Below are 21,571 nucleotides of genomic sequence, written 5' to 3'. Positions count from 1 at the left end.
AACAAACGAAATCCTATTATCCAGAGCTACCAGTTTGAACAAATAAAATGTAACAAAGTGTAACCTACTATGGCCAGCAGGAGGCACTTGAAAGGTGCGAAAAAAAAATTCTATATACATCTACGTTTCCTGACAAAAGTTTTAGGAACAGCAATTTAAAACTTGACTTTTAGTGGATCATTTGATATCAGAAGTGGCTTATATGTAAGGCAAAGGCCTCTAGATTACGCATATTTTACCAAAATAAAACATGATCATGCCTTGATTTTTAATTATTTAATTAGGACAGTACGGTCTGACTTTGCTCTAAACAAAAGTGTTGTCACTTAACAGAAATAATGTACAGTATAGAATATAAAGCCATGGTGCAGTGGAGAAAGAATTTATATTTTGTATGACTCCCATGAGCTTGGAGGACTGCATCCATACATCTCTGCAATGACTCAAATAACTTTATTAATACGTCATCTGGAATGACAAAGAAAGCGTTCTTGCAGGATACCCAGAGTTCATTAAGATTCTTTGGATTCATCTTAACTGCCTCTTATCCCATACATGCTCAATAATGTTGAAATCTGGTGACTGGGCTGGCCAATCCTGGAGCACCATGACCTTCTTTGCTTTCAGGAACTTTGATGTGGAAAGTATGTCTGAAGTATGAGAAGGAGCGCTATCCTGCTGAAGAATTTGCAATCTCCTGTGGTTTGTAATGTAATGGGCAGCACAAATGTCTTGATACCTCAGGCTGTTGATGTTGCCATCAATTCTGCAAATCTCCCGCATGCACCATAATGAATACAACTCCAAACTTGATTTTTCCTTCACCAAACTGTGAGAATCTTGGAACCATATGGGTTCCAGCAGGTCTTCTGCAGTATTTGTGATGATTGGGATGCAGTTCAACATTGGAAAAAATCTATCTATATCTATCTATCAATATAAAATTGACCCAATATTATTATGATCATGTGACCTTTTATATATTTGAAATTTTGCATTATATAGGTATCTGCATTGAAAAGCAATTAAGTCCCATCTAATGCTCTTTTTCAGTTAAGAGTTGACCCAAAGAAACAACACAAAATCACATGAATTTGGAAATGTGCTTGACATTTATGAAGACAATAAAATAGTGTATTCTGAATATGGTACATACAACATTTGAAGGCACCTCGACTTAGCCAGACATTCAACAGTTCTGCTTTGGATTCGATCAAAAGATAAACAAAACAAATGCTGAACACAGAGTTTAAAAATCTATCCTTAACTATACAATCTTTATTCGTCAAGAATAAAAAGCTAATAAGACCATAGTGGTGTTGTAACATCTAAAATATATTATTCCACATATTTATAAGTAGCCTAAAATAGTTTTTCACCATCTCGAACACGCTCTGCATTGTTGTGGACCTATTGGAAATAGCAAAAGTGTGCAGATACATCTTACATACATGTTTATTTAATATACAAGCACTTATTTACTCAATAAATTATATTATTTAAATTTCAACAAACTATTAATTGCAGTACATAGTTTTAGAGTTGAAAAGTGTGGCTTTTTTATCTGATTGTCATCATTTTGTATTGCTGAGTATGTCAACTTGAGGAAAAAAAAAGAGCTACTTAGCATAACTTGGGCGCTCAATATTTTCTATACACAGAAAATGTTAAGAAGTCTTATTGACGTGGCTTTCATGTTACCGCACACTTATAAAAAAGCATATTCAACACTTACTGCAGTAAAAATGTAATTTTAGGCCACTCAGATCATCAAAGCAGATACTTCAAGTTCAAACGCTGCTGGATTTCTGCCAGCGGAGATAGTTTCGCTTCTTGCTCCAGACCCAGAATCACATCATCGAGTTGCAGATGGAAGATCTTAGTGGTGAACACATCAGACAAAACATCCCGATATATCGAAGCGGTCACGCAGAGCCACCACAGCAACTGATGTGTCTGTGGAGTACATGGCGCCCCTGCTGCGTTGTATTAATAAGCAGAACAATTATTCCAACCGTCTCTACCTCATTTACTCTCATAATAGACACCCTGAGATGCTCATTCATCCATAGAGAGGAGTGTATTGGCAGTTTTGTGCAGTGATTGTCCCCCCTTATATCTTCTCAAAGGAGCCATGTTTGGACATAATGACTGATGATCTGGAGCTATTCCTAGTGTTTGGTATATAGTACGCTGGGTCATTTGTTAACCATGATGGTGGCGTAGGAAGTTGGGATGTAGCCTTCATCCCCATTGTTTCTACGCACCCGTGTCCATCCATCGCCCTTGTCCTCCTCCACGACAGCCAGCACCTCTCCTTCTTGCATGGATATGGTTCCCTCACTGGAGCCTGAGGACGCATGGGAAGATGTGGAGGTGAATGTGAGATGGGGTTGATATGATTAATAGCCCTCCTGGTAATTGTTTATTAGAGCAAGAAATTTTTCACAGTATTTCCTATGATATTTTTTCTTCTGGAGAGAGTCTTATTTGTTTTATTTTGGCTAGAATAAAAGCAGTTTTTAATTTTTTTTAAAACCATTTTGAGATCATTATTATTAGCCCCTTTAAGCTATATTTTTACCTTCATTATAGACCATTTCAATGTGGTCATGTCATTTAACTTAGCTATCATCGCATTATTTATCAATATGTGGCTCTTTTTGGATTCTCGGAAGCTATAGAAATGAAAAATGTAAAACAGGAATTACGTTGGGACCATTGTTTTTGTTCAGATCACATTATACACTGATTTTTAAGTTTAATTAGTTGAGCGTTTATGTATTTATAAAGATGTGGTATGTGATGTTAAAACATCATGTTATAGTTACAAAGACTTAGTAGTGAGTTGACAGATTTAGTTCTGTCAAATAAATGAATGTTGTTGTTTTTTTAATATTGTTGATAAGTTACCTTATCAATACGCATTGTGAGCCATAATACAGGGACCATTGTTTTCGTTTACATCCCTCAGAATGGTTTATACAATGATTTGCCTAATTACCCTAGCTTGCCTAATTAATCTAACCTAGTTAAGCCTTTAAATGTTACTTTAAGCTGAATACGAGTCTCTTGAAAAATATCTAGTCAAATATTATGTACTGTCATCATAGCAAAGGTAAAATAAATCAGTTATTAGAAAGTAATTATTTAAAATTAGTTATAAAAAGTATTATGCTTAGCAATTTTGAAAATCTTAAAAAAATCGTTCTGTTAAACAGAAATTGGGCAAAAAAGCTATATCCATATTTTAATAAGACTTGTATTTGATTTTAAATTGGAATATTTTGTAAACATAAAATGTATGCAATATTTACATGAGTTACACTTAAATTAAACCAAATATATTTTCGTCAGCTAATCCTAGAGTAGATTTAGTCTACAAAAATCGTATGAAATTTAGTCGACTAAAATGATTCAGAAGTCTAAAATAAGACTAAAGCTAAAATTGAATTTTAGTCAAAAGTCTAAATCAAAATTTGCTGTCAATATTTACACTTTGGGGGGTGGGGGGTAATAATTCAGGAGGGCTAGTAGTTTTGACTTTAACTGTACATTATGTGCGAAGCTGTATAAACTCCAACTTCAAGCACATGAAAACCATATGCACCTTTTAGTCACACTTCTTTTAAAGGCTGTGCTCATAATGAAATTTTAATCTGCATATAGTTTAGTTATAATCAAACATACTCTATAAGTGTATCTATAAATATACAGCAAAATGTATACTCTGTTATACTGACAGGTGTATATATATATATATATATATATATATGTGTGTATATATATGTGTATATGTGTGTATATGTGTATATGTGTATGTATGTATGTACAGTGTATGTATGTATGTATTGTAAGGCGATGTTGGGTGTCTAGAAAGGCGCCATTTACAAATAAAGTGAATTATTATAATTAATAATTTGTATGTTTAATTTAATTTCCATTTTTTACTAATAAAGTACTAGTTTAACTACATTTTTGGTAAGAACTGGTACTTTTACTTAAGCATGATTTTTTTTACAGTACTCTTTCCAACACTGGTCCTAACATATAGAAGACTGACACTTGACTTGACTTAATAATGATACCTGGGAAGTTGTAGAGAGCTGTGCATTGACCGATAGGTGTGGCGAGCTCCTCTTCCTCAAATTCATCATCAAACTCCGTGTAGATGGCCTGTGAAGGGTCTGTTTCATCTGACAGAGCTCCAGGACTGAAGAGTGTACAGGAACCATCATGACTGTGTAAAGAGTAAACAGTTTTTCATTGCCGGATTAAACAAACTTTACGGTTTCTAGACACTCGAATGAAAAAGCAACATGTGCTTTATATCTCAATTCTTTCTATTTCTGCGATCCAGTTAGAAGTAATTTGAACAAATGAAAGACCAGATAAAGAAGTGATTATTTTGTACAAACATTAAAAAGCTTGATTTTTTAAGGAAAGCATACATAAACATAAAGCATAACTCATAACTGCTGTTCCAACATATTTTGCCATAATGACAGAATTTTTTTTTTTGTCATATTTAAGAAGAAATGCACATACTTTAAAAAAAAAATATTAGAGATAGAGAGATAGATACTATATATATGATTATGCCTTCGAACTGTTGTATAAACACAATATCACACTCGTAGCAGTGCAATATGGCTGTATATTGCCACTAGTTGGAGGTGTGCCTTAGTGTCCCATCAGTGAAGATATACAGCCATAGAGTACAGCTACGAGTGTGATATTGCATTTATACAACAGTTTGATGGCACAATCGTGTATATAAAAAATAAAATCAAACATGGAGAGTCTAAAAACCCTTTAGTATGAGGAACTACTTTCTTCTGCCATTCCTTCACATCTCCAGCTGACGTCAGAACAGCAGAAACTGTTGCTACTTCACAAATGTCACTTTAGAGCTAGTATTTAAATGATTCTCTAGCGTGAGGTCTAAAATGATAATAAAACAGGGGATTTTGCTGACATTTTAAGATTATAAGGCTGAACAGCATGAAATGCCATCAGTCTACAGAGATTTCCCAGTCACAATAATTAACCCTGAAAAAGCCAACGCCAGATTACTGTTGTGTTTGCGATAAGAAAAAGAATTCTAAACACATGCGGGCATTTCGTCTTTCTGTTTACTGATCTAGTCTGCAGTAACAAACACAGGAGACACATTAGAAACAAACAAATGGGCAAGGAAAAATTAACTCTGGGTTATACAAAAGGTGGCCAACACAAAATACATACATTCCTGACATCGGAGTCCCATCTCACACTCAATAAACTACAATTACTATGGTTTACATACAGCGCTACAACATACAAAATAGAGAGAATCATATAGAATGTCATTTATCTGTTTTAAAATGTTTTGATCAGCTGTCGTTTGGAATTATGCAGAGTTTTTCTCCTCTAAAGGCTTATTATGCGACCTCCGTTACCATCTTGTGGTGAAATGTCAACTGTCTTTGCTCTGCTCAGTATGACAGGTTAACGATGCCGATGCGCTGTTTCTCCGAAATGCTAAATATTTAAAATAGGCACTATCCTCATAACTAAACTCCATAGATGTAATCTAAACAACAACATTAAGGCCTAAAAAAGCCTCAAAAGTACATTATGTTGTCCAACAGCTACAATAATTTTCAAACTATAGTGAGTTTATTGATCTGCTTTGGGTGGAGTAATACAGACGGGTGAGGATGCTGTACGAGTGCTGTTATTACTGAATATCACATGTACATAAGTATTCTCAGTCTTTGGCTTGAAGCTCTAAATTGAGCTCAGTTTCATTCCGTTTCCACTGATCATTCTTGTTTTCAGCAGCTTAATTGGAGTTCATCTGTGGTAAATTCAGCTGATTGGTCATGATTTAAAAAGGCATACACCTGTCTATAAAAGGTCCCAGGGTTGACAGTGCATGTCAAAGCACAAACCAAGCATGAAGACAAAGGAATTGTCTGTAGACCTCCGAGACAGGATTGTCTTGAGGCACAAGGCTGGGGAAGGTTACAGAAAGATTTCTGCTGCTCTGAAAGTTCCAATGAGCACAGTGGCCTCCATCATCTGTGAGTGGAAGATGTTTGGAACCACCAGGACTCTTTCTAGAGCTGGCCGGCCATCTAAGTTGAGTGATCGGGGAAGAAGGGCCTTAGTCAGGAAGGTAATCAATAACTGATCTCTAGCGTTCTTCTGTGGAGAGAGGAGAACCTTACAGAAGGACCATCTGAAGCCACTCCCCGCCTGGAATTTTCCAAAAGGCAACTGAAGGACTCTCAGACCATAACAAATACAATTCTCTTGTCAGATGAGACTAAAACTGAACTCTTTGGAGTGAATGCCAGGCGTTACGTTTGGAGAAAACCAGGCACCGCTCATCACCAGGCTAATACCATCCCTACAGTGAAGCATGGTGGAGGCACCATCATGTTGTGGAGATGTTTTTCAGCAGCAGGAACTGGGAGACTAGTCAGGATAGAGGGAAAGATTAATGCAGCAATGTACAGAGACATCCTGAATGAAAAGTTTCAGAGTGCTCTTGACCCAAAATATCAATGGAGTGGCTTCACGACAACTCGATGAATGTCTTTGAGTGGCCCAGCCAAAGCCCACACCTAAATCCTATTGAACATCTCTGGAGAGATCTGAAAATGGCTGTACACCATCACTTCCAATCCAACCTGAGCTTGAGAGATACTGCAAAGAGGAATGGGCAAAAATTCCCAAAGACAGGTGTGCCAAGCTTGTGACATCATATTCAAATAGACTTGAGGCTGTAATTGCTGCCAAAGATGCATCAACAAAGTATTGAGCAAAGGCTGTGAATACTGATGTACACGTGATCTTTCAGGTTTTTTATTTTTAATAAATTTGCAACAATTTCAAAAAATCATTTTTTCACATTGTCATTTTGGGGTATTGTGTGTAGAATGTTGAGGAAATAAATGAACTTAATCCACTTTGGAATAAGGCTGTAACATAAAAAATGGAAAAAGTGAAGCACTATGAATACTTTCCAGATACACTGTATACAGTTTATTAAAGTACATTATATACACAAATTTCTAAAAACACATTTATATACATAAAAACTATTTATATACATAAAAACTAAAAACTAAGTATAACATGTATTTATACTTGTATTTATGCATGTAAATACATTTTTAGACATTTTAGAAAACAAATAATACAAGTATAAATACATTACAAGTTATTGATAAGTATTTTACTAATCATATTATTAAGAATTATCATAATAAAAACCTATTCCAAAACAAACTTAAATATGTGGGCTAATGAAATTAGTCGACACGCAAAACAAGCAGTGGATTGACATTTAAACCTCCTAAAGTTTGTCAGCTCCAGTTCTGTAATCTATTATGTATGAAATTTTCCTTAATTTATTTTTTATCAATTCACTGTGAACTCATAACCTCGTGCACTGGATTTAGCAATTCAATGTGCTTGTGTGCTGTTGTCAACAACACGACTGACAATGAGTTTATTAAATTACTGTGGAGAAGTACAATAAATGAATTGTTTATCTGTCATTCACACAAGAGAGTAAAAGTAGGAAAATTTTTACCACATTCACAGAACATAAGAGTTTATTGGAAACCTGCTTGTAATGTATACGAGAACATATCAACATCAAACACGTAAACCCCTTTTGCAACTGATTCACACTATAATAAAATCATGTAAACAGTTGCTGTCGAACTGACCTGTTTGTGTTGTGAGCTCCATTGTTGTTGATCGAGTGAGTGGAGTATCGTATGGAGTCTCCTCGTCCTCCTGCTTCTGCCAGCCACGACTAAAACAAATACATTTTGATTTGTTGAGAAAGTCTTCCCAAAGACTACAAAGCTTTAAAGCGAGTAGTAAACTGAAACCTCGTATTTGTTGAGCTCTCCTCTCAGCCGGTCCATGTTCTGTGCCGTCTGACCGATCTGAGGAGCCAAACTGGCAGGATCTCCCATCTGAGGGTTTTTCTCATACACATCCTTCATCTTACCCAGAGCCTCGCTGCATGGAGAGAGAAATATGTTTATTTAAGATACAGACAGAGGTTGATGGCAAAGACAGAGAACAAACCAATATGGTTTACTCGTAGGACTCAACACAACCAATCCTCAGAGAACTGGAGGGTTTAGTAAATAAAAGGCCAGAGCGGTTCACCTGGAGAAGGAGTTCCCACTCGAAGCCAAATCTAAAATTCCCAGACTAAAAAGTTGAATATCTATGACCTATAGTGAACAGGAAAATATAAAGCTGTTGTGTTGAGCAGCTCCTTCAAAATTTTGGCATTCTGCGATCGCTGAATTTAATGGAAAAAATTTTATAAGACTGTTTTTTTACCTCCGATTTCCTGCAGATTTTGGCCAGCCTTGACAAATATTATGTCATATGTTCAGATTCCTTCTGTACCATCTACATTGTTTTACATGAAATAACATTGGATTTGCATATATGAGTTAAGTTTTATTGTCATTTATGTAGCTTTATTGTCATTCAAAATGGAGCAAAATGTGTGTATTGCATGACCATGGTGTTACATAAATAAACAATCATAAATATGAACCCAACAATGGACCCAAGAGCTGTTTTTAAACCTATTGTATACATATTGGAGCAGTACTCTAACTATACATTTATTATAAACAGTTAACTACAAACAACCTAAGACTGAATATACAACTAATTTACATAAAACAGAAACAATATTGTGTAATATTTTGTGCAAAAGAGGCATTTAATGTTAAAACATTTAGATTTTTGGTACATTCACAAGTAAACATTGATTTTACATATAGACCTTTTTCTAAGAAAAGCAAAAATTACCCATATTGCTTTGCGTGTATGCGTATAAACAGGCACATTTTATTTGCATTTAACATCTTTGAACTAATACTGTTGTCAATCAGTGCCACCTCCTGGACTGATTATTTAAAAAAATGCGATCTAACGTTAATTGGATGGAAAACAACTGGTGCAAGGCATTTTCCCCTGTGTGTCAGATGGCATCTTGTGCCTTTAAATGAAGCATCGTCATTGCTAAAGTCAACATCTTCTCTTTCTTTCCAAATATATAACCAACCCAATCTAATGTAATTCACCAAAATGTTTGACACACACACGTAGCCTGTACTGTCCCACTAACACATTGATTAAACAAGCGTCACAAAGTGAAACTAAAGTGACGTTTTGAAATGACAGAAAAACACAAACCATGGTAAATACTAATGTTACACAACACAAACGAACTAAATGAAACGTAAACGGCTCCCGATTAAAATCAACATGCACATCAGCCAGAGTATCAGTAACAGACTTTTATTGGTCATTTTTGTAAATTGCATGACTTGCATATCTGTTAAGTTTCATGCCAGTAATCTGGTTTGCTCTATAATGCAGTGAAGTATTACGTGTGTGTGTGTGTGTGTGCATTGAACAACCCCTGAGCTAACAGCTGACAGGTCGGGAACACACACACACACACACACACACACACACACACACACACACACTGTATTTCTGACGGCAGACACGTGAACTAGGAGAAAGTTTTCCTCTCGCGCTTGAACCACATCTGACAGATTATAACGGCTTTAACACACACCTTTCAAAGTTGTGTGTCACAAAATCACTCTGTAATCCACTCAAAACGCTATTGAAACCCATTTTCGGATCGCAAATTACCGGTTTTAAATAATGTAAACGGAAGTTCTAAACATTCTACAGGAAGACGCTGGTCGCTATGGCGCCCTCCATGCAGCAGCCAAGAAAAAGGTCTATAGAGTCCTTGTAATATGGAGTTTAAGAAAAGTGTTCGGTGCATATAGAGAAAGGATATTTTTTGTACAGGTGGTTTGTCAAGCCCACTCACCTGTATGAGGCACACTCAGAATTGCACAATGTTGTTTCTAGAGATTTGTAGAGATTTAAAAATAAGTGTCTGAAAGAAAGTGCTCATCCAGTGTGCGATTTCTTGAGTGGTCATTTATATGACAAAGACCTGTTCTTCTTAGGTGTGTGACTCGGTTTAGTTACGTCATGTGATATTATCGCAATGCGCATTCAGCCAAAGCCTATTTGAGCAAGGTTATGACAAGGTTATGTTTTATCGATTGCTATAATGTTTAATATTAACATATTTTTGTGAACAATCATTTATTTTGAGCATTTGGAGTCTTTCATGTATCAAATATCATGTTTTTATTTGGTTAAGAGGTAAGCACTAGGGTTGAGTCGATAGACGATGCCATCGTCCATCACTGATGGCAGAGAGATAGCCATCATGATGCTGAGCTGGCATCGCAATGTTTTACATTAGACATCATACGATGCCAAACTGGTCGACATCGCCCAACCCTAGTAAGCACTTTCTCTCTGCATTCGCTTTATATAAATTTGAGATCCAAAGATTTTTAAGGTCAAAAAAAAGTCATGATGAAAAGTAATAACTTCATTTAAAACAAAATAGATGTGTAAATTTGTGTATATTTTAACGACAACAAATAAATAATAATAATAATAATAATAATAATAATAATAATAAGCAGCAGCAATTGTTATATTTATAAAAAATATATTTTTAAAAATCACTTTAGTCATTTTAGGTCCCAATAACCAAAATTTTGTCCTGAAAATCCAAGAGGGACTGGTCAAGGAGAGAAGACAAAAAAAATACAGCCACAGAAAGTATTTTAACAGGTACAGTTAAGTCACTACAATTGATTGACAGTTGACAACTGGGAAAAAGAATAAAATGGCAGTAAAAAATACCCAAACCATAACAGTAAGAAAAACACATGAAACAACATGTTAAAACCACACCATAACAAAGAATACATTTGATAAATGGGAAGTAAAATTTCAAATAACAACCAAAAATCCCTGATATTCCAGAACAGAAATATATAAAACTCCCTGACTTACAATATCTGGAATAGACGTTTTAAAATTCGATGGTATTCCAGAAATCCCCTGACCTGTAGGAACCCTGTGGTGAGGGCTGCAGGAGAGACTCACCTCTGATCCATTTCCTTCTGCAGCTCCTTGCTCATGTCGTCGATCTTCTGCTGCAGGCGTTTGCGCCGCTGCTCTGGAGGAAGATGAGTGAAGCCTTCTGTGTCCACCGGCTGAGGAGAAATCAAATCTACTGTCACAGAGAGTCTCACACATACAAACACACACATACACACACAGGCAGACCTCCAACACCACGAGCGGTGACAGACGTGACCCAGAGACCCGCAGTGAGAGATCAGGTTTGAAGAAGACGAAGCTGTAATGTAGCATTTCAACACCAGCATCATTTTAAACATATAAATAGGCTGTTGGCTTTCAGAGTTTGGCAACATTTTTGTTATATATGGTGACAGAAGTGTCAAGGAGAAATGATGGATAAATAAACAATTTCCTCAAAGGAATGTTCTAGGTTTTTGAGAAGAATATGCAATGAGCACATATCGAGATATTTCAAATCTGTCCACTTTTTTTCTGTATTTTACTCATATACTTTACATGTTTGTTTCTGTGTTTGTTTATATATAACTACTAGATAGCACTTCGTTTTTGCATTGATATTTAATATCTCTTGTTTAAATACACTATGAACTGCAACTACACTAATTATTTTCTTTATTCTCTACTTCCACCTGGGGATACTAGACTGCAGCTCTGCACAAGAAGTTTGGCCAGTGGAGAAATGGTCGTGCCCAACTGAGCCTGGTTTTTCACAAGTTTTTTTTTTTCCTTCACTTTCGTCAATTGGTAAAGTTTGTTCCTTCCCACTGTCACCACTGGCTTGCTTAGTTTGTGACTTGTGGATCTGCGCATCGATGGATTTGCTCTTCAATGTTTGGACTTTCAGCAGTGAAAATTAAACGTAAAAATTAAATGTTGACAATCACTTTTGTGAGGAATTTAAAAAAATGTCAGAAACTCAAAATACAAAATAAACAGCTTAAAAAAACACAAAAAGCATTTTTAATCACTTACATATTCTGTAGAGAGAAACTGGGCAAAGATAAATTGCTCTAGTTCCCGTGTTTGTTCACACAATCATCATTTAAAAGAAATTAACTGGTATTTTTACTGTTCATATAACGTTTAGTAGCAATCCATGTATAATTAAAATAATGTGGCTATATTTAAAATATACATCCTTATAGATCCTTTCACAATCTTATCATTCATTACTATAGACTTCACTTAACCTAGAATATTCCTTTAAGAACCCCTTAGTGCACTTAAACCATGTGCATAGATTGATCAATGCATCTTTAAAGCATGTCCAGCACACTACCCCACAACAGCCTCATTACACACAAGTTGTTTACGTGCCTTTGTGTTGCAGTGTCTCACCCTAGAAAGACTTGACACTGTTTAAGAGCCATGATGGATAGTGTACTGTAAATTAACCCGGAGGCTACGGAGCCTTTTTGCTGTAAATGGCCACCTCTCCAACATAGCGATTGATAGAAAAGCTGTAATTGCAGTAAAGATGTAGCTGTGGCCAGTGAAATCCGTCACAAGCAGAAAATGATCCAATAAAAACAGAGCGAGCGAAACACATTTATGTATACGGGACCCACACCACTTTCAAATGATTACCGTGGGCTTCTCTGGTGTAAACTGAGGGAGAGAGAAAATAAACAGACAGTGTTTATTAGCTGGCATCAACTAGCCGATTTTTACTGCAAGCCGCAAATGCAGCTCTGACTTCAGAGCAAAATACTAATATAACATTCTCAGCTTTTTTAGGTGACCTGCTTCTTCATTAAATCAACTCTGGGAACCATGGGATGAAAAATCAGGGTATATTTAAGTACTAGGCACAGCCCTAGATAGTGTGCATGATCATGTTGAGCTCTGATTCAGTGAAAATGATTCACTGCACTATTGTCCTACCCAAATCTCCTCCAAAGAGCACGAATGCTGACTTGTGATGGTGTAAACATGCATTTTACTGAGGTTCGCCCCAAACTTACATGACTAATAAAGCAGGAATGCAAAAGCAGAACAGTCTATTTTTATTGAAACCAAGTCATGTTTTCTCAGAAGCTGACAAGTGCTTCCGGCACACATGACTATATTTCAAGCCCCAAAGGGACAAACACACATCACACTCATTCAAAGCAAAGTTGCGATGTGAACTGCATCCTAATTCTTTCTGACAGCCTGCAACATTTGGAGTGTAATCCCATTCTTACTTCAGGAAGCTTCATGTTGAATTCCTGCCAGTATGGAATGGTGATTCAAGTGGGAATGAGACTGAAACAACAGTAGATGTTTCATTTGTCACCAAACTTTCATTTATTGAGTCACAGAATAAGACAGACTGAGATAAAGGCCCCAATATAAATCACAATGAGGTTTTCTTTATTTGGAGTAAAAAGAAGTTCAAAACGCCTGAGCAGAGAAACCATGTTAACAAACATCCAGAGATCATCCGTAATGAGTGACATTGATGAACAGGCAAATGAGCTGTTTTTTGCTCTCAATATCATAATAAGCATATCAAAATGTATATTTTAGAGTTGTGAGAAAACTACAGTTAAACAGATTCAGATTTATGTAGTCAATCTAGGGCCATATACACTTGCAAAAAAAAAAAAAGTTTTGCAAAAAAAAAAAAAAATATTGAGCAAAATATAAATAAATTAAATAAATAAATAAATGAAACGCTTTAAAAAATTTATTTGAGAAATAAAAATGAAATTTACAAAAAAAAAATGCAAACAAAAATCAAGCAGTGCAAAAAAACTAAAATATTTGCAATTAAAAAAAAACTATATATATATATATATATATATATATATATATATATATATATATATATATATATATATATATATATATATATATATATGTATATATGCACGCAACATGATTTCGGCTGGCAGAGAACATGATTTTGTTTTTAGACTCGAGCGAATGGTTCATGTGACGCCGCAACTGATTTGAGTTGAATATGAATTACTTTGTGAAGAGATTTTGTTTGAAACAGGTACACCTGTACAGACATCTTTAGATGACCAATAATTCTTGGTTAGAAATTGCAACAGCAGTGGGAAAGGAAGAGCGTTTTTGTTAAAAAAGTTTAGAAAAACCTGATTCTGAAGGATAAGTTTGTTAAAACCAAAAGAGAGGCCATGGCAAAAGTGGAGACCCGATGGTTTTAATACACAATTAAAGAACATGTTTTTCCACCATTCATAGGTTTTATACTGATGTATATATTACAATATTGAATTTAAAACAATTTAATAGCTACAAAACTAAAATGAATTCACAAATTATTTCTTTGATAACTGGAAAAGCACATTTGAACCTATCGGTTTACTATATACTGATGCCCTGTTTTTCTAGACTTTATTGGTGATAATGGTCAGGAATGTTGGACCGTTATTGCCTTTATCATATCAGTAGAGCACAGAAATTAGCCAGACAGTAATGTGTCAATTGTTGAGTGAGTTAAATAAAAGTGTACTTTTTTTTTTTTTGCTTTTATTCTTGCCATAATAAAAAATAAATGTTTGTAGAGAAACCCATGTTCTGTTGTTAATATCTTAATAAACTTTAAAAAGTAAAACTGTCCGAGATGTGAACAAAAGCATGTGATGCATCAAAGTTTGATTTAAAAAAATCTTAAATGGTCATAAAAATCTTTATAATCATTCAAATAATTTAGAAAAGAATAAAAATAATTAGCATAAAAATCTTCGAAACTTCCTACTTCTCCGTTTATCCGTCTGATTTTACGGTCAGTTCCTTTTAACCGCCCCCTGTCATTTTAAAGAATATCACAATGGCAAACGCGTCAAGTATAAAAGCCTTATCTGTTTCGCGAGGTGCGCGCGCACTCAGCAGAGGTGCGTGATGTGGCACCAGGTGAAAGTATAAATCCAGTTTAAAACCACCTCGGTGATACTGTGGCTCTAGGTGATGAAGTGCGAAGAGAAATACACATTGTGAACTCACAGTTGACTAAAAAGCAAATTTAATTGAGTATTGCATTTGACTGGATGGGTTTTGTAAAGGCAATGCTATAAAAAATGTTTTGCAAATAATTTGTAGTTTTTTTTTTTTATTTAACTGCAAATATTTTAGTTTTTGCACTGCTTTATTTTTATTTGCAGTTCTTTTTTTGTTTGTAATACGTACAGTACATACGCTGGCAGCGATTAACAAAAGAACTCCAACCACTGGACACTGGTGTAAACAGGGCATTCAAAGTTAAGTTGCGAGCGGCTTGGGAGCAGTACATGTCAAATGGCAAACACACCTTTACTAAGACTGTTGCCAGGCAAGTTATGCCACCATGTGTGAATGGATTGTGGATACCGGGGCTAAGTTATCTGCTTTAACTGTTGTGCGAACTTTCACGAAAGCCAGCATTATTGCTGAACTGCCACCTGGCAAAGAGACTGACTAACAGCAAAGTCCCTTTAAGGCAAGTCATTTTACTTGGCGGCCATCTTTGAAACGCCTCTCGGGCAGTATGTTTAATTTCTAAACATTCAAATCACAAAAAAAAAATCTGGCGAAATTCACATCTGGTCTGAGCCTCTCCACCAGAGTATTGTCAGTCTGTAGCGATTGATGACTGGCTCCTGTTCTAGAAGGCAGGCTTTATTCGCCATATAGCAATCGATGATTGGCTCCTGTACTAGTAGGCAGGGCTTCACTCACTATATTGACCGTTACACTTTTCCCCCATTCAAAAAAAGATACGGTGACGTGTTTCGTGTATTCTATAGACTTTGTTAAGAGGGAACCCGGCATGTTTGATGGTGAAATTGTCCAGCTGTTCAATTCAGACATAGAAGATGAGGAATTCGATGGATTTGTGGGAGAAGATTGATTAAAAAAAATTATGAATGTAATGTTAAATAGTAGAATAAACTAGAACTAAACTCACCGTTTTGTTTCCGTTACCTTTTTTTGTAGACCATGTTTTAGCATTCGCCTCATAATACTTTACTTATGGGCCTTACTTATGGATTAAGTACAGAAATCGACCCCATAATTGAGACTGAGTCTTGTAAACTGATGCGCCTTATGGTGCGGAAAATACCACACAGTGGGGTTTACTGTGTATTCGGTTTACTGTATATTTGGTGACATCCCTTACTCTTATGAGTCCTTTCGAGTTGGCTAGTTGTGAAGTCAGCCAAGAAGTGTTGTATTAGAGAGTGTGGCAGAAATAGATGTGGTGATGGTTAAAGACAAGTGCTGAAGGAGCTGTGACCATTCAGGTGAACGTGACCGCTACTCAGACCCAGATCAATCATGTGCTGCTGAAGGATTTAAGGAGACGTGCCAGCAACGGCAGCCCACAGGTTTAGTCAGGTTGCTTGATCCCTGACAAGTCACACTCACCGTTCTCTTGAGGGTCCGGAAAGACGAGATTCGGGGTTTGACTGTCTTATTGATTTCCTTCAAACAGTACGACAGGGGGTCCCGGCCAAACTTGGGGGAAGGGGGTCCATTAGCAGGCGTGGGGATTGGGGGTGTGGAGTAAGGACTGAGCGAGGATGAGGGGAGCTGGGACAGACACCAGGCACAAACCCAGAGGAACACAGGTAGAGGACGATGGGATAGAGAGGGAAGGGTAAAAACAAACAAAACACACACATATGACAAGGGAAAAGAAAGAGACACCATCAAACACCTCAAAGCAACATCAACACAGCAGCGAGGACAACGCTGGAGCCACCTTAGCAAGAGCCAATAGAAGCAAGACCCACAACAACCAGCAATGCAGTTAGCCAGATGAAGAAGCAAACAATGGGCTTCGTTCATGAAACAAGGAATTTGTGTGCATAAATTGTTCGTACCTACATTTAATTAAATCTAATTAATCTAATTAAAAATGTAAAGTGTTCAAACTTTTACAATTATTAGTTGCTACCAAACAAGTTAATGGTGCATCAACCTCTAGAAGCTTTGTTTTTGTTTATGGGAACTAATAAAACTACATTTTAATAACCCTATACAGGGTTTTCCAAACTATGCATGTAACATTTTAGGTTGTTGTCATTCTAAACAAGTTTGTCACACTAATAAATGCTTACAGTACATTTGATGTCATAGTAATCAATTATAGTGGTCATTGATTGTTTAATATTTTTGATCATATGGGCGCTTGTTATGATCTGGTCTTCTGTACATTTTGGTCTATATAACAGTCATTGGCTTCGGAATATAAAGAGTAAATGGTAGTCAGATTGCTAGCAGTCTGCAAATTATAACTTAAAAATGCCCAATGCTAGAGCCATTGTAGCCAGACGCTATTCCCATTTGACCAATTACAGCAAATATGATGTTAATTTAGGTTTAATATAGCGCATATAAGGTAAATATAGGTAAATATAGCAAATAAATCTCAGTTCATGAATACACTCTTTCAGAAATAAAGGTACAAGAGCTGGGGTGGTAGAAGTTATGTTTGGAACCAGATCAGTTTAAAAAATAATACATTTACAAAATAAAGTTGATACATGCACAGCACATTATACTATTGGTACAAATCCTATTTGTAAATCTGTAAACACGCAATTTATGAATTTGCAATTTAAAATCATAATTATTTCCAGCAAATGAATTTGATGTGACGTTTTCAATTTATGAATTGGATTTGTGCTTTTTTGAATCCTGTTTTGAATTTACGTAAAAAGTTTGTGTATTTATGAATCATGTTTTCAGTTTATGAATTGGATTTTTGTATTAATGAATAGTGTTTTGAATTTACGAATTAGATTTGTGTATTTATGAATAGTATTTTGAATTTACAAATTGGATTTGTGTATTTTAGAATTGTGTTTTGAATTCACGATTTGGACTTGTATAATTATGAATCGTGTTTTGAATTTACAAATTGGATTTGTGTATTTTTGAATCGGGTTTTCAATTTATGGATTGGATTATGAATCACGTTTTCAATTTATGAATTGGATTTTTGTATTTATGAACAGTGTTTTGAGTTTATGAATTAGATTTGAGTATTTATGAACCGTGTTTTGAATTTACAAATTGGATTTGTGTATTTTAGAATTGTGTTTTGAATTTATGAATTGGACTTGTATATTTATGAATCGTGTTTTGAATTTACAAATTGGATTTGTGTATTTTTGAATCGGGTTTTGAATTTATGGATTGGATTAGGAATCACGTTTTCAATTTATAAATTGGATTTTTGTATTGTTGAATCGTGTTTTGAACTTACAAAATAAAATTAATTCACCCACAACACAATTTACATTTACAAAATTCAATTTGTAAGTATATTATTTTTGGGACTGATCTAGCTCCAAAGGTATGTTTTTTTAAAGGTACAAATCTGTACTAAAACGGTCTATATGGGTAACTATATTGGTAAGTACATATTATTACCTAAAATATAAAAAATTGCACTTCTTGAAATTTTTAGGAAAAAGTACCAATATTGACCCTTTTAAAACAAATATGCACCTTGAAATGGTACCACCCCAGTGACAGTTCTTGTAACTTTATTTCTGAAAGTGTAGGAATTACTTTTAATCCTGGGTTAATTATGAACATTGTGAAAGACAGAAAGCCAGGATTATATCTACCAAGGGTTTAGAATGATCCGGGTTTACAGTTTCAAGCTTTTGTAAGTCCTATCATGTTTAACAAGTTTGTTTATCCACATTTCTAGGTAGTCTTTAAGCTATTAAGGTTATTTGCCTCCCACAATGGAGGGGCTCAATGAAGTGACTTTAACTTGAGTTCTGATAAAAGCCCAGCAATCTACAATACTAAAGATAAGTACGAATTGGGAGATGTTGGTAGAGTTGAGGTGAAAAGTTAAAACAGCTTAGCAAGTTGAGTATTTAATGGTAGCAATTTCACATTTTCAATTGTCTATAGATTGCCATTTATCTATTATGAGCTTTAGCAGTACCTGCAAGCATAACTCTTTCAGTGATTAATTTAGCCGTATGACAAATTAGCGTATCTTAGATATTATACTGCAGCCAAACCCAAGAAGAGAATCCAAAGGTCACCCACACCACTCCTGCACATGTAATTAACATGGTTTTATTTCAGGGGCAGGGATTACACTAATTATGAATTACTAATCATCTAAGAATGATTGGAATTCATCATCATACACACTTTTAACTACCAGATTCACAAAATTACTCCCATTATTTAAAGTTTCATGAATGAGGCCCAATGGCTCTGTTAGAACACAATCAAGTCTTGGCTTTTTTTGTTCAATGGAGAATGTGGCCTTCAAGTGATGTCTAAATGATGAAGGCACCACAAAAACATTTGGCAAGTTTTTTTTAAATGCAGCTGGATGGGCATTCGCTGCGTAAAACATATGCTGGATAAGTTGGCGGCTCATTCCGCTGTGGCGACCCCAGACTAATAAAGGGACTAAGCCGAAAAGAAAATAAATGAATTAAGTTTTTTTAAACTGAGGTCAGATACACTACTCTGGCAAGGTTATTGATCATAATTCTTTAATCCATACATACTTTGTGTACTATTGATTGAAAAAAAGAGGAGTTTAACAGACCTATTATTATCCAAACTATCTAGAATAATGCAAATCTACTGTTCTGTTTTGTCTTGAAAGAGTAAAAAAGATTCCAGACTTTGTTTTTTTTTTTAATGCAGAAAATATAGCTATTCTTTCTAACTAAATGCACTTGAATGCACATCACATTGAATTCACAATAGCCAAGCTCGTAAGAGGAAACTTCCCAGGAGAATTTAACTCTTATGCTGCCTACAGCACGATATAAATAATCTGTAAAACAGCTGCTATGCTTTTTTTCACCCCATAATGGATCTAATACTCTGAGACATTTGTTGCTCAATCGACCTTCTGATTTTTGTTGGACAACATAGAAACAAAAAGGCTTGAGAATGAAGAAGCCCTTATAAATTTAATTTGCTCTGTACACTAACCTTTTTTCTATTATGGTTTCATAAAGATACACTACCTGACAAAAGTCTTCTCGTCTTTCCCAGTTGTAAGAGCAACAAATAATGACTTGATTTCTAGTTGTTAATTTGGAAAAGTGGCAGAAGGCAGATTTTTCTGCTGAATCATCTGTTGACCTGCATCCCAATCATCACAAATACTGCAGAAGACCTATTGGAACCTGCATGGACCCAAGATTTTCAGTGAAATCAGTCAAGTTTGGTGAAGGAAAAATCATGGTTTGGGGTTACATTCAGTATGGGGGTGCGAGAGATCTGCAGAGTGGATGACAACATCAACAGCCTGAGGTATCAAGACATTTGTGCTGCCCATTACATTACAAACCACAGGAGAGGGCAAATTCTGTTCGAGGACTGGCCAGCCCAGTCACCAGATATGAACATTATTGAGCATGTCTGGGGTAAAATAATGGAGAAGGCATTGAAGATAAATCCAAAGAATTTTGTTGAACTCCTGTAAGTACACTTTAGCAGTCCTCCAAGCCCATGGGAGTCATACACAATGATTATGACAAGCGTAACCTAGAGGCCTTTGCCTTTCATTTAAGCCACTTCTGATACCAAATGATCAACTAGAAGTCAAGTTATTATTTCTTGTTCCTAAAACTTGGATAGGTGACTAGACTTTTGTCAGGTAGTGTTGATAAATGTGATGATGCTTTTCATCCTGACCAAAGAAAGACATTAAAAAAATTAAAGCGTGATTTTGGATGAACTTTAAATTACCTTTTTACAGTGGAAGTGCCTCTGTAATAAAAGAAATATTAAATGGGCAACTCATCAACTGGAATAACACAAATAACCCTGATACATTAAAAAAAAAAGTTTTAAATCCTAAAATTGTTTCAAACAATCTGTTCTGTGGCTAAATAAATGACAGATTGGTGCTAAAAATAATATTTCCCTTTAATCTGGTTTCAACACTTATCCTGCGTTCACACCAAACACGTCAAGTGCAAGTGATTTACATGTTAAGTCAATGCAAAGACACGAATAGACATTCTGCAGCGCATTTCGTGCAAATAAAGTGGCGCGAGATGAGCGATTTGTGACTTTAAAGCAAGTACCATGCGGTTTGCACGATTCGCTTGAGTTGGAAAATCTGAACTTTAGCTGACATTTGTGCCGTGTGATCCAATCATGAGCTTGCTCTTGTAGAGGAGTGATTATGACAGTGCCTGTTGTTGGTGTCCCGAGAAGAAATCCTCCTGCCAACACCAACAAAAGCTCAAACTGCGCGAATAACGTGAATTGTTCGCGCGTGACGCATCTAATGGGAACACAGCATAACACTGCGACTGTGGCAGCCAGAAAAAAATTATGCACAGCAAATAAAAACAAGAAGCAAAAGAGAATGGATAAAGATATCACTGATCTAAACTACTAGCAAAGCAGATTTGAGGGGCAACATTTGCAAAAAACGTAAAAAAAAAACCGCAATAAATGTTAATTGGCCAGGCAAAGAATGAATTTTAAACAAGAAACAGGAGAAGACTGAACAGTGAAGCTGGCAAGCCCAGACAAACTTGGAAATGCAGAAGGTCACGTGAAGAAAGCCAAGTGTTGAAGAAGCAGGAAA

The 21,571-nt window shown here is 35.7% G+C and overlaps 1 protein-coding gene across 3 annotated transcripts in view; it reads right to left on the bottom strand.

The window, feature by feature from the left end:
- Positions 1 to 1,091: 1,091 nt before the first annotated feature.
- trip10a (thyroid hormone receptor interactor 10a) overlaps positions 1,092 to 21,571 on the bottom strand; it is a 68,054-nt gene continuing 47,574 nt past the window's right edge. Inside the window, exons 10-15 of one of the 3 annotated variants that reach the window (XM_056454086.1) lie at positions 16,393 to 16,557; positions 11,035 to 11,144; positions 7,896 to 8,028; positions 7,728 to 7,816; positions 4,089 to 4,240; positions 1,092 to 2,350 (exon numbers count right to left, since the gene is read on the bottom strand). In XM_056454086.1, the coding sequence (XP_056310061.1) occupies positions 2,199 to 2,350; positions 4,089 to 4,240; positions 7,728 to 7,816; positions 7,896 to 8,028; positions 11,035 to 11,144; positions 16,393 to 16,557 (801 nt within the window). In that variant the 3' untranslated portion in view covers positions 1,092 to 2,198. Of the gene's footprint in view, positions 2,351 to 4,088; positions 4,241 to 7,727; positions 7,817 to 7,895; positions 8,029 to 11,034; positions 11,145 to 12,621; positions 12,643 to 16,392; positions 16,558 to 21,571 lie in introns of all 3 variants that reach the window. The other 2 variants (XM_056454087.1, XM_056454089.1) reach the window with 2 other exon arrangements.

The sequence above is a fragment of the Danio aesculapii genome, chromosome 3 (genome assembly GCF_903798145.1).
Source record: "Danio aesculapii chromosome 3, fDanAes4.1, whole genome shotgun sequence".
Taxonomy (NCBI): Eukaryota; Metazoa; Chordata; class Actinopteri; order Cypriniformes; family Danionidae; genus Danio; species Danio aesculapii.
This window is presented reverse-complemented; position numbering and strand designations above follow the sequence as displayed.